The sequence below is a fragment of the Notolepis coatsorum genome, assembly GCF_963971535.1.
Source record: "Notolepis coatsorum genome assembly, chromosome: 7".
NCBI lineage: Eukaryota > Metazoa > Chordata > Actinopteri > Aulopiformes > Paralepididae > Notolepis > Notolepis coatsorum.
In genome coordinates, this window is record NC_140171.1 from 47,697,513 (window position 1) to 47,711,242 (window position 13,730).

The 13,730-nt window shown below is 43.7% G+C and overlaps 1 protein-coding gene across 4 annotated transcripts in view; it reads right to left on the minus strand.

Moving 5' to 3' along the window:
• Positions 1-13,127, minus strand: part of rab11fip4b (RAB11 family interacting protein 4 (class II) b) — a 167,671-nt gene extending 154,544 nt beyond the window's left edge. For all 4 annotated transcript variants that reach the window (XM_084318655.1, XM_084318654.1, XM_084318653.1 and 1 more), the window contains exon 1: positions 12,717-13,127. In XM_084318655.1, coding sequence (XP_084174781.1) covers positions 12,717-12,797 — 81 coding nt within the window. In that variant the 5' untranslated portion in view covers positions 12,798-13,127. The remainder of the gene's footprint in view (positions 1-12,716) is intronic.
• Between the last annotated feature and the right edge of the window lie 603 nt (positions 13,128-13,730).

Genomic DNA, 13,730 nt, shown 5'->3' on the forward strand with positions numbered 1-13,730 from the left:
ATGATCAGAGAGACTAGTGCAGCCTAGTTACTGTACTAACATGATCAGAGAGACTAGTGCAGCCTAGTTACTGTACTAACATGATCAGAGTGACTAGTGCAGCCTAGTGACTGTACTAACATGATCAGAGAGACTAGTGCAGCCTAGTTACTGTACTAACATGATCAGAGAGACTAGTGCAGCCTAGTTACTGTACTAACATGATCAGAGAGACTAGTGCAGCCTAGTTACTGTACTAACATGATCAGAGAGACTAGTGCAGCCTAGTTACTGTACTAACATGATCAAAGAGACTAGTGCAGCCTAGTTACTGTACTAACATGATCAGAGAGACTAGTGCAGCCTAGTTACTGTACTAACCTGATCAGAGAGACTGAGGAGGCCGGCATCACTTTATACACATGAGTATGGAGGAGATTAGATCACACAAGGCTCAACTACTCTCTTTCTAACACACACAAGACACTCTGACGTCACGAGACCGCCGCCATCTTAGTTTTGGGGACAACCAACCAGCAAAAGTGAGCTCCGTTTTTAAAAAGTAGTAACATATAAACATGAAAAGGGCATGTAGGCTACTTGAAGCCTCCACCCTCCAGTGCACATGTATACACTGAGAATGGACTATATGGCGAAGTAGCTAGTGTAATGTTTCTGTTCTGGCTGTCACTCTTAGTGTCTAGCAGAAAGAATTGAATGTCCACACGATGACAATATAGCTGAAGGTTCTTTACTTCCACACTTTGGGTTAACTTGCATACATCCAACTGGCGGGCACCGTATCTGACGTCATTAATAATAATAATAATAATAATAATAATAGATCAAATTTCTATAGCGCCTTTCATAGAACCCAAGGTCGCTTCACAATCGGGACAAAAAATAGGGCTAGGGAAGTAGGGGGGGGGGGGAGGGGCATGAGGGCAGGTAAGGGATAATGGACCTAATCTAATCTAAACTAACTGATGGGGAAAAGCCTTGGTGAAGAGGTGTGTTTTAAGAGCAGTTTTGAAGGTGTCCAGGGTTGGGGCGTTGCGAATTTTGGGGGGGAGAGAGTTCCAGAGGGTAGGGGACGCCACGCTGAAGGCTCTGTCCCCGAAAGTCCGTAACCTGGTGCGAGGGATGGAGAGGAGACCTAGATCAGAGAATCGTAGGTTCTGGGATGGAGTGTGCTGGTGGAGGAGATCAGACGGGTATTGGGGGGCGAGGGCATGGAGGGACTTGTAGGTGAGGAGCAGGAGTTTGAAAGTGATGCGGAACTTGACTGGGAGCCAGTGGAGGTGGATGAGGGTGGGGGTGATGTGCTGCCAGGGCTTGGTCTGAGTGAGAACCCTGGCAGCTGAGTTCTGAACATACTGGAGCCTGTCCAGGGCTTTGCTGGGTACCCCGAACAGGACTCCGTTACAGTAGTCCAACCGGGAGGTGATAAATGAGTGGATCAGGGTCTCAGCCACAGAATCTGGGCTAAACCAACATATGGGTGAAACCATTATTCCAGGATACCACATCCCCCTTCTTTTAAAGGAGAAGCATGACGCATAGCTGAAAATCAAAGCACAAAAACGTATCAACTTTGCAGACAGTCTCACTTTATTCCTCTCTGTCTGGTTCTCTCTAGCATGGCACGCAGGTTGGCATCATGCTCCTCTTTCGTGCGGCCATACACAATGATGTCATCGACAATGGCGGCGACGCCCGGGAGCCCCTCGTAGGCCTCATCCACTCGTCTCTGAAACTCATCTTGTGCAGATATGATTCCGAATGGGAGTCTATTGAACCTATAATCTGCCATAGATGGTGTTGAACGTGGTCCAGTACCCAGACCTGGCGTCTAGCACACTGAAATACTGTGCACCCGCTAATTTTGGGGTAATGTCATCTAGAATAGGGAGCGGGTAGTAGGGTCTCTGGATGGCTTTGTTCAGGGGTCAGGGATCTAGACAAATCCTATGCTTTCCTGTTTTGGGCTTTTCTACAACCACCAGTGCATTGACCCAGTCTGTTGGCTCAGTGACCTTCTGGATTATGTCCATTTTCTCCATTTCATCCAGCTCATCTTTGAGCCGACTGCGTAGGGCGTATGGTATGCAGCGAGGTGGGCACACCACTGGTGTTGCGTCAGGTTTGAGGTGAATGGTACACTCACCGGGAAACAGTCCAATGCCTTCATACACGATCTGCATATTATTCATCCATGATGTTGTGTGTGGTTTGGGCTGTGCATTGACCGTATGGATTATTTTGACCAAATTCAGGTCTAGACATGCTCTCATTAGCCTGGGCAGCACCTGTGTCAATTTTGAATTTGAGCTTGTGCCTCTGTTTTCCAATTTGTAATTCTTGTTCTTTGTCTGTGCTTGCATGCTGTTTTGTTATAATGTCAATGTACAGTTCATCATCATCACGTTGCTGCTCACCAGTGTCAGATATAGCAGCATCTTCTTTGCCTGTGGCTTGATCTGATGTCGCTGTGGTGCTGACCTGCACATCCTGGCAAAGTGGTTGAATTTGTTGCAGTTGTTACATTGACGTCCCTTCGCTGGACATTCCTCAGCACGGCTGTGCTCTCTCCCGCATGCTCCACAGTCCTCCTGCATGATGTCAGCCTTGCTTACTGTTTTGCGACCATAACGTGCTTGGTTCGGTTTGAATTAGGGGTGGGAATCACCAGTTTCATCACGATACGATACGATATCGATTCTTTGGCCAACGATACGATATTTGCCGATATCACAGTCTGCCACGATACGATTCTATTAGATTCAGGTGCCTGCGATCGATATGAGACGATATTATGTGGCCATTTAACACAATCAGTCACATTTAGATCAACTAAAAAAAGGCTACGGAAATATCAATTGACGTTTTTATTTTTGAGCTCTTCTAGAGCCATATGAAATCCGTTTTATTATTTTCCAAATTCCATTTTATTTTTTCCCAAATTCCATTTTTTCCGTTTTAATATTTCAGAATTCTGTATTTTGCCTTTTATGCTCATTTTACCATCAGAAATAGTGTCTAATAAGTGGGAATGAATAAATGTCCACAATTGAATAAGATATAACAGTCCATTTAATGTTTTTAAGTGCTGCAACTCAGAAATACAGTTCAATTTTACACAATATTTTTCAATTAATATTGTGACAAAATAAAAATACATATTTCAAGTGTAAACAATAGATACAGCTAGCTACTACTGACATTATCACAATGACAATGTCAGTAACCTAGCTATATCTATTATATTGTGATGAAATATAGTAATGCATAATTTAGGCACCTTTAGTTTAGTTTATTTCGTTTATAAAGGACAGTGTATAATGGCAATGGTTTGCATTAAACAAATGGATGGGTGCACTAGATTTAGCAAGAAGCTATCATTTCCATCTATAGTCCTATGTACTGTAACGTTTCATAGCTATTTAAGTTTATTTAGATTATAAAGGGCAGTGTATAATGACAATCGTTTGCATTAAACAAATGGGTGCACCAGATTTAGCTAGAACTTCTAGAAGCTATCATTTCCATAGATAGTCCTATAACGTTACATAGCTGTTTAAGTGTATTTAGTTTATAAAGGGCAGTGTATAATGACAATCGTTTGCATTAAACAAATTGATGGGTGCACTAGATTTAGCTAGAAGCTAAACGTCCTAACGTTATAGCTATTTAATCACAATAGTGTCGCAAGTGTTTTTGCGGGTCCAGTCCACGGAACGTTGACAGAATTAGCAAAACACCTTATCACCGGAGGCATAAAAGTCATTAGGATACTGTTCTGCTCTGAATTGAGGGCTTATTGTGGAATTGTTTAGCTTCTTGACGATATTAACACCGAAGCAGCGAGACGCTTGAGCACCGCGGCTGTGTTGTGTGTAACACGCTGTAGAGTCCCCGCCTCCCCGGTCGCGTGTGCACCAAACGTTCCACCCAAAAACGAAATTTCAGTCCAGATTAGGCCAAATTCTGCAATATTCCACGTTTTGCAGTTGATTCCATTTTTATTGGTTAATTCCGCGATTCCGTCCGCGATTCCGTGAACGCGGATTTCATATGGCTCTAAGCTCTTCCAGACATTTAAATGAAAAACAATCTATTGTTTTTAATACAAATAGACCTCCTGTTCACTGTAAAGTGCCACGTTTTTATATATTGAGCTTTAAGTAAAATGTTTTGGAACTCACAACACGCAAGCTAAAACCCCTTCCTCTCCCAAACCGTTCCTACAATTGTTTTATGTTGCATGATGATCATATCAACATTATCTGTCCATCCTCAGTAAATAATATCAATATAATAATACTCCTGACTTCATCTGGTATTTTCAAATGCACACGCGCGCGCACACACACACACACACACAGAATGCCCCTCCCCCAGTCCCCACACACACACAGACAGAATGCCCCCGCCCCTCCTCCTCCTTCCCCTCTCCTCTCTCCGTTTCTCTCTCTCTTAGCTTAGTTAGCATAAGCAGCTAATGTAACGTTAATTTAGGTCTGGCCACTAGGGATGGGTACCTTTCACATTTGAACCGATACCGGTACCTGTGAATCGATACCGGTACCCAACGGTACCTTTTTTCGGTACTTTAGTCTCAAGAAATTTAATTTACCTCAGTCGTAAAAAAAAATCCAAACTTCAAATAACTACAATTTCGACAGTTTTCGGCTTGTCATTGCTCCGACTGCTTTGTTGTTGAATCAAGTCAAATCCTAGGTAAGCATATATTGTGCGTGTGAACGTTGACATGAAAAAAAAAGTTTTAAAAAAGGGGGTAAAAAAAGAACAAATATATATATATATATATTTTATTTTTTTTTTCGGTTTCTCACTTGATTCGATACTCGGTAGTACCGACATGTTTCGGTTCGGTGCCTCAAAAGTACCGAATTCGGTACCCATCCCTACTGGCCACGCGACGTGGGCATAAAATAATGGCGACGATGCAAAGCATGTTAGATACATTTGACCCGTTACGGGGGAAAACTGCACAGACTTATATCGGGTCACAAAATAGAGGCTCCCTAGCGCTGCTCTGCTGAACAGAGCTACACGGAGTTTCACAACACTGGGTGCGGGGCGGATATGACGTTGCCGGATTTTCAAAATAAGAGTATCGCAATATGAATCGATCTTTTTACGTTGCATCGATCCTATTTGATTATTGATAATCGATCGATATATCGATCTGGATCTATGTATCGTCCCACCCCTAGTTTGAATGGTCTCCTTCTGCTAACTGCGTGGACAGACTGAGATTATCTCCACTCACAGTCGCACACTCCATTGTTTTTAGTTGCTGCTGTGAAACGTCATGTGATCTTGGATGTCAATCGTCTTCTCCAGCGTTAAGTCTGGACCGTAGCAGAGTAGCTTCTGCCTCACTCTTGCTGAGTTAGTGGCAAACACGACCATTTTGTCACTTTTGTCGTAAGTACAGTCCTTCACTAGCAGCTTAAGCTCAGTTACAAACTGATCAAAGTTCTCACTGTCGCCTTGCATCCTTTCGTGGAACTTATAACGTGCAAAAATGGGGTTAGCTTTGGGTATAACATACTAGGCTTCAAAACCTTCATAGTACGTCTTCAGTACCTTCCTTTCGTCTACCGACAGAGTCCACGTATTGTAGACGTCTCTCTCTGCCCTTCTCTCCGATCCACAGGAGTAGGTAGCTGCATTTCGCCTCCTCTGTTTTTGCAGACAAAGGTTCCGAAAACATTAACTCCACGGCGAAACTTTCTCCATGCATCGGGTAGGTTGGAGGAGTCTCAGTCCATTCTCGGCATTGGAACGCCCGAACTGTCCATTCCAAACATTCCAAAATAAGCTTAAATTCTGATCCCACTTCTTTAAACTTTTGTTTTTAATCCTATCTTTCTCCGATTTTTCTCTGTTTTTTTCTCCCTGTCCCAATTTAGTCGTTGTGCCAATTTCCCCCCCTCCCCTACCTGGTTGTTGTGCGCATGTTCCTCCTACTGGTCGGTACAAGGGAACCCTGAAGTCCACCACATGCTTCCTCCGACACATGTGGAGACAGCCAGTGGCTCTCTTCTCACCTGGCAGCGAGGGCTCTCATTGGTGAAGTGTAACGCGTGGGAGGTCACGCTGCCCCCACCAATTCCTGCCTTTCGCTGAGCAGGCGCCCAGACCTGACCTGTAGGCGTCGCTGTCCACAACGCCAGATTACCACCCTCGACTTGCCCTCCCCCTAACCAGGGAACAAAATTTACTTTTTGACTTACCAGCCATTTGGCTGGTAAATTTGAAAAACTACCAGCCAGGCAGATTTTTTACCAGCCAAAAATTAGAAGTAGCTTTTTAGTATATCGCCATGTGTTATTATTACTATATAATACTCTCATATGCTATTTTCAATTAACACTTTAATCGCAGATGACGTGTTTAGACGTCATTCCTAGCCATATCAATATTTCAAAAATCTGTGATCGAAATCATATTTCTCCTCCGGGGACCTGAGATGTACTGCAAAGCTCCACTCAACTCTCTAGCGGTTCAAGAGCGCCATCTGGTGGCCGATCGGCAGATCGCCAACAGGAAGCGACTCGTCAGACCGGAAGTGCTCATCCATATGTCGTCCGGGCACTCGCTATCGTTAGAGAGACTCCGTCTTGACACAGTGAATATCGATCGGTGCAAATAACTCGAAAAAACAACATGATTTGGACGTATATACTATTATACAACCTGGAAATGGATCGGGCATTTCTCCATCCCATAATAGAAAAAATTCTGTTCCACGCTCATCTGCCAGCGGCGCGACGAAGCCACGGTGAGTTGCAGCGTTATATTCTAACGTGTTCCATATAAACTGCTATGATGATCATATGACCCACACTGGATGAATCATCTAACGCTGCCCACGGAATTATAAATGACCCCCCGCCCATCCGGTCATCATCAGATGATACGTAGTATTCCGGTTCAAATGGATTCGATTTAGTGTGTCACCAGAAAAGGAGAGGGGCGGGAAAGAGACAGATAAGAAGATGACGACGAAGAAGGAGAAGGAGGGAAAATGAGAGACGGGGAGAAAGAGAGTCCTCTGCCCCTCTGAGAGAGAGACAGAGAGAGAGTCCTCTGCTCCTCTGGGCTGCTCCTCTCTCTCGTCACCTCAGCCTTCAAGTTCTCAAGTGCTCCATCAACAATAATGTTCATCTGACCTCTACAGTGTACAGCCAGATTTGTACCAGTATATCTGTCTGTTTCTCTGGGTCTAGTAGTCTATTCCACATGGCTGCTCTCTTATTGGACGCACGTCGCAGCACTTTCCCCTGGTCTGTCGGCTTCAGGCTGTGTTATTTCCGTACAACCAACAGATTGTTGGAAAGCTAAAATGGCAGCCGATTGATTGACACCATACTTGACCTATTATGTGCTTCCAATCTCAGGTTACAAGACCAAACAACCAACAAGCATCAGTTTCGGACAAGTGACCACGTCTGGTTTCGCCTGGCCTTGAACGGACCAGTCACCTCAGACGGTGAAAATTATTGACCATTTTGTAGCCAATGAAATTCTGGCACCTTACATGAGGGATGATATAAAGGGAGAGAAGAAGACCAAGAAAGGAGAATTACTCGCGCGTCGACCCGACAGCCATTTTGGATAAGCGTACCGAATTATAACCGCTACAGACATGAGAAAAACCTTTTCCGTGGGATTGTTAGCAACTTTGGACCTGTACTAAATAAGACTTCAGGCTATGGAACCGTTGTGTTTTCCAGCTCCAACCTCTCAGCTGGAACTCTTTTGCAGGCATCTGTTTGCAAGTAAACAAAACTTTTATTTCAGTGTGTTCAAACCTCTGTAACTCTATTACATTAAGACCCAGAATGATTCTTTCTATTGTGGAAGAAAGCTCAGAATGTTTCCTTTCAAAAGAGACCAGACGCATGCATGTGCTATAAGTGGTTCAAGAAATAATTGCAAATGACTTGCAATCGACAGGCGTTTTATGCAAAACTAGCCCGCTGCTTGCCCGATGGATAAGAGGTTAAAGACCATTCACAGACCTATCTCAAGCCCGCCCTCTTTTCTTGATCCTCCAATCACAACTGTTGCTTCCCTCTGACAAACTTTGTCAGTTCTTAGTTTCTTAGTCGACCAAGACTTTATTAGTTGAATCAGTTATTTAAAATAAATAAATAAAATAAAGTCTCTGATCAGTACGAGACTTAAAGAGGTGCTGCTTTTGCATACTTGCATGTGGGAAACGCACATTCCACAAATTTGTCAAATCAACTAATCCATTAGCAGACACATTTCTTGAGTTTGCATCCATACATTGTTATCATGGTAAATGGACTGCATTTATATAGTGCTTTTATCCAAAGCGCTTTACAACTTATGCTTCACATTCACCCATTCACTCACACACCGATGGTGGAGGCAACCATGCAAGGTGCCAACCTGCTCATCGGGAGCAGTTAGGCCAGGGTTAAGTGTCCTGATCAAGGACACTTCGCCACGCTGCCCGGGAAGACACAGAAACAAACCGGGAACCTTCTGATTATCAGACAGACGACCACTCTACCTCCTGAGCCACTGTCGTTAAAGGGTCGTGACTCGTGAGACAAAATTGCTGAAAACCACTGGTCTATTCTTGTTCATTTTCATTCTCCCACTGTGCTGTCTGATTGTTTCCATACTGTTCAAATGTGTATGCGTGTGTGTGCGTGTGCAAGAGTGCATGTGATTCAGACAGATACAGTACTTTCTTCCCACGTATGTGTTCGTGCGTGCGGTGTGTGCAAGAACCAATGACACTAATGACTCATAATCCAGCAGCATTCTGGGTAGTAAGCTGTACTTTAGTACCTCAGGTTTCGGCAACTGAGAGGCACACACACACACACACACACCCTTCCCACTGACACACAGAAAATCCTGAAAGTCCACACAGTGTTGTAAATTTATATAAATGAGACCTCACCCTGTTCCTGTCCATTCACCTTGAAGGAAAAAACTCCCTCAAGATCAACAGAGGGCCTTTCAGCTGAGGTGACACACATACACACATAAAAACATGCTTGCATGTGGCACACAGATACCCACACATACACACACGGTTTTCTTTTTCACCCAAGTCCTTTGGGGAGCAGGTAGCTGCTTGGGTTACCAGGAATGCTGTTCTGGACAGAGGACAATGTAGGGAGAGAGACTGGGCCAGAGAGATACACTAGAGACATGGTAGAGGGATTCTCAATGAAACACTATATGGAGTGGAAGCAAAAATAGGAAACCCCAAGGGCTGGAATAAACTGTGTGTGTGTGTGTGTGTGTGTGGGGTTGCTTGTGAGTGAGTATTAACTCACAAAGACACACCAATGGAGATCAATGGAGCATAATTAATTGTGGCAAAGCTGCATACACAGGGAAACAGGACCCAAGGACAATTTGTCAATAGAGCTGTGCATGTGTGTGTGTGTGTGTTTGTAATATATTTTTTTAATGAAGGACCTCATTAAATCTTCCCAGATATAATATGCATATTGCATAGCATGTTCTTGTTAAGCATAAAAGCATAGAAAACCAACAAATTGACAAACTAGTTTTAGTCGACTAAAACTAAACCAATGGAGCAATGGACTAAGAGAGGTGGGTCGTCTAGATCAAAATATGGATACACAGGGTGTCTGGTCTGAGACAACTTCTTCTTTAGAGACTATAATACTATATTATGGATGTCGTAATCTGGAAAGATAAACGCATAGGCCACGGGAACATAGTGTATGTGTGTTTGTGTGTGTGCGTCAGTCCATCCATTTTGCCTGTAGATATTTGACCACCTGTTCTGACTCAGCAACAAGTGTTGAGCTGCAACAACATGTCATGTTCAGACAGAGCAGCCTCCAGGTTTACGTTTTGCTAGAAAACAAGGAAGTCATCATTGGCAAAGTGGAGTCAAGACAAAGTTGACCATCAGAATAAGAATATGACTCACGTCCTAGAGAAGTAGAGTTTACACTAGCTCACTCAAAAGACATTCCCCCTATCTAATAAGGTAGAATGGAAAAAGAGGTTTTTCGGCAATGTGGCTGCACACAGAACCCTAAATAACCCTTTTATGTCACATAACTAAGCGATGTTGTCCTGTCCAACGTGGCCGCTCGGTTCTCTGTACATTCAGCCTGTGAGCTGTTGTCCATGTTCAAGTCTAGCATCTCCCTTTCTTTGCTGAACAAGAATCCATTGTCTTTTTGTCTTTAAAGTGACTGTTGTCTTCGCTGCTCTGCGCTGAATGGAGGCATCTCGGCATGTCATTAGTGGCAGCCACTCCGCAGGTGGTCCAGCCCCATGCCTCTCTCCAGCTGTCTATAGCCGCTGTTGTACGCAATCCCCATAGCTCCACGTATGGCGTTTCGCATTGTCTTACTTGAATGGAATGCTTAAAATGGTACTCCCGTGTTTTGAGATGATTCTGTGACGCCAAGACTGACGACACCCGTTCAAAACACAGTCACTTTAGGAATATATGGGAGATCATTCTAGTACCTGAAAGGGTAGCTTTTATTTTTTTTCTAAGATATATGTTTTGCTGTGAGAACAGCTCTCTATGCTATCTGGAGGACATGGAATGGGGAGACAAACATACACACGCAAACATGCATAACTTATAACACAAATATTCTAGATAGACAGGCTCAATTGGGACTGTTATGAACAATACTGAGGTGTGCACGGTCAGCTTCAGGTAAGCCTATTTATACATCACTCTCTATTTCTCTCAGTATCAACCTGTTGGGAAGTTTGAGAGAGTGGCCCACTTGACTGTTGTGGATTATCCTATTCAAGCAGGGCTCAGCTGGGTGTAACGACAATCTGAAAGACTCTTGGTCGAATCTCAACACGTCGCTTTAGGGATTATGTTAGGATGTTTCTGTTAAAAGCACTAAAAAGTAATTTTTTGGTTCCGTCGCAGGCCGACGAATGCAGATGATCTTCGTGAGGAAATGATGGGGGATGGTTTGGACCCGTATATATAAATCGTGTATTATTATGTGCTCAGTTGGAGAGGACTAACAGTAAAGCTCATTATGTAATAAGGTCTGGTCACGGTCCAGGAGTCGTCAGAATAAAAAAGCCGGGGGTTCGGGCATCACATGTTGTTTAGATCACACAATACATGTGAAACTTACTGAACCTCTCACCTTTCCATGTTCTATAGACAACAGGTTGAGGATATCTCTAAATGTTGGTACGTTTTTTTTGCCGTTTAATCATAGATGTCGATTATGGGGCAGAAGAACAGACTTCCTGCCTTCATGTTATAAACAGACTGAAACCACCAGCAATTTGTATAATTTTCCCAATATGTTCCGTTATTGACTGATGTACTTCCCACCTTCTAAGTGTCATTCTGTGACATTTCCATTGAACAGGGGGTTCTGTTTACCCACAACAAGGCTGTTAGTGGTATAAACATCTCTCATCTCACTGAACCAAAAGCCAAATGAGTTTTTATTTTTTATTTGAAGCATGTTAAGTGTATTTTTATTTGACTGGAGCTCTGTCGAGCTCTGTTTGGGGCAAATACAGTGAGGAGGGATACTGTCCACCTCAACCCTTTCACAATGTAAACCTCTCTTTCTCAAGCCCTCTATTTCTCTCTATCAGTCTCTTGTCTACCCCTCTCTCTATGTATCCCTCCATACATTTTTACTCTGTCCATTCTATTGCATCATTTTACTATCTATTCTATTCTACTATTTTATTGCACTGTATTATTTTACTGTCTATTACTTTTTATTACAGGTTAAAAACGGTCAGGTATTAAACTGTGTGGGTATCAAACAAGAGACTGTCAGGCTTTAAAACTGTGTAGGACCCAGGCCTAGAACTGCACCCTGAGAGAGGGAACTGCGCCCGAGAGGGAGGTTTGCGCTGAGTGGGAGGTTCGAAGGGTCAAAGTGGGTATAAAACAGGATACCAAACAGAGAAAGTAAAGACGACTTTGAACTGTTGAGCAGTAATCCAGAAGTACAAAAAATTTATTAAATTTTTTTTAATCTATTCTATTCTACTATTTTATTGCACTGCACTATTGCACTATTTTACTGTCTATTTCATCTTACTCTTTGTATTATTGTCTATTTAAAACTGAATCAAACCATAAACAAGGTGGCCTGTTAGGATGTTAGATCCTATGTGAAAAACTGTGATTTGTCTGCACTTTGTGCTCATTCTATGCCTGTCTTTTTCTGTTGTGAAAAAAATACTTTGAACTGCAGTTTCTGTATGAAAGGTGCTATACAAATAAAGTTTATTATTATTATTACAGTCTCTGTCTCTCACGCTCCATCCAGCCAGTTCTCAATTAATCCCATTACCATCAGAGAGGGCTTGAACCGAGACGGGACCCCAGCCACACACACACACACACACACACACACAGAGAGAGAGAGGCATAGAGAGTATGTGCTCAGAAGAGATGGAAGAGAGAAAGGGCTGAGGAAATTCATTACAGAGTGTGTCTGTGAGAGAGAAAGGACCACGGTAGTAGTGACAGAGACACTAACAGCTGAAAAAGACAGAGACTTTCGGAGAGAGGCAGGGTCAAACACGGCTACAAACACACACAATGGGGGACAATGCACTTTTCTCTGCTGCTGAACTGTCCTACTTCTACCCTCCAATCATCTATCTCACTCTCTCTCTCTTCCAACCTATCCACACTCTCAGTGTGCTCTTACCCTGTTTGTTAGTGTGGGGGGTCCATGTTCCCCCTGCCCCCACTCTCCACCACCGGCCAAACCCTCATCCACTGAAGTCATCCACTCGCACCCCCTGTCCTCCACCGGGACTAAATCAGCTGCTCTCCCGCACCACGCCGCGCGCAGGTAGACGTGTGTTCTCTGGAAAAGGCAGGAGAGGAGGTGTCAGGGCCCAGGGAGGGTAAGTCCAAAGGGTAAGTCCTATAGAAACCGCCGTGGTCCAACAAGAAGAAAAGAGCGGCTTGGTTTGTTTCAGCCTAAAAAAAACTGCAGCAGCGGCTGTCTGGGCTTTCCAATCCTACACTGAGAGAGACTGCAACCGCTTTGCTCACACACTCACTCACACACATACACAGGCACGGACTCGGCGGCTCTCTCACACACACACATGCACACCAGTGGCGGCTCGCCACTAGTGGGCGCAAGGGCGCCGACCCACCTGCTGGCCAGCTGCTGTTAAATCAGAGAAGAAGACAATAAAACTTTTTCGTTTTTGTGTTTTATAGCCCTATAAATAATATAAACATGTTTAAAATGAATACTATTTACTCATTTTAAGTATGTTTGTATTTCCAATGCACAATATAACGTTATTATCTAAATTAAAAAAACATCGTTTTCTTGAGCAGGAAGTGACGTTTTTTTTATTTTTTCGTATTTCTCGCCCGAGGGCTAGAAGCGATCGCGCTCTGAGTGCGCGTCACAGTTTGATCGCTGTCTCCGTCACAGCCAATCAGTGCATACGGCGTTGTGCGTTGAAATATGACTATTATGTTGGAATCCGAGCGCAATTTGAAGCGGTCTAGCCCAGCAGCGTGAACTTCCGTGAAGAATTTCCATAGCCGCATTTTCGTGGAGACGCTCTGATTGGCCGACGCGATGCCAGTTTTTTTCCATAGCCGCATTTCTCGGGTTCTTGCTTAGAGAGAGAATGCGCCAGGTTTATTCAAGGACTGAGTATTTTCATTTCGATTTATAGTTAGCTAAAGCTAC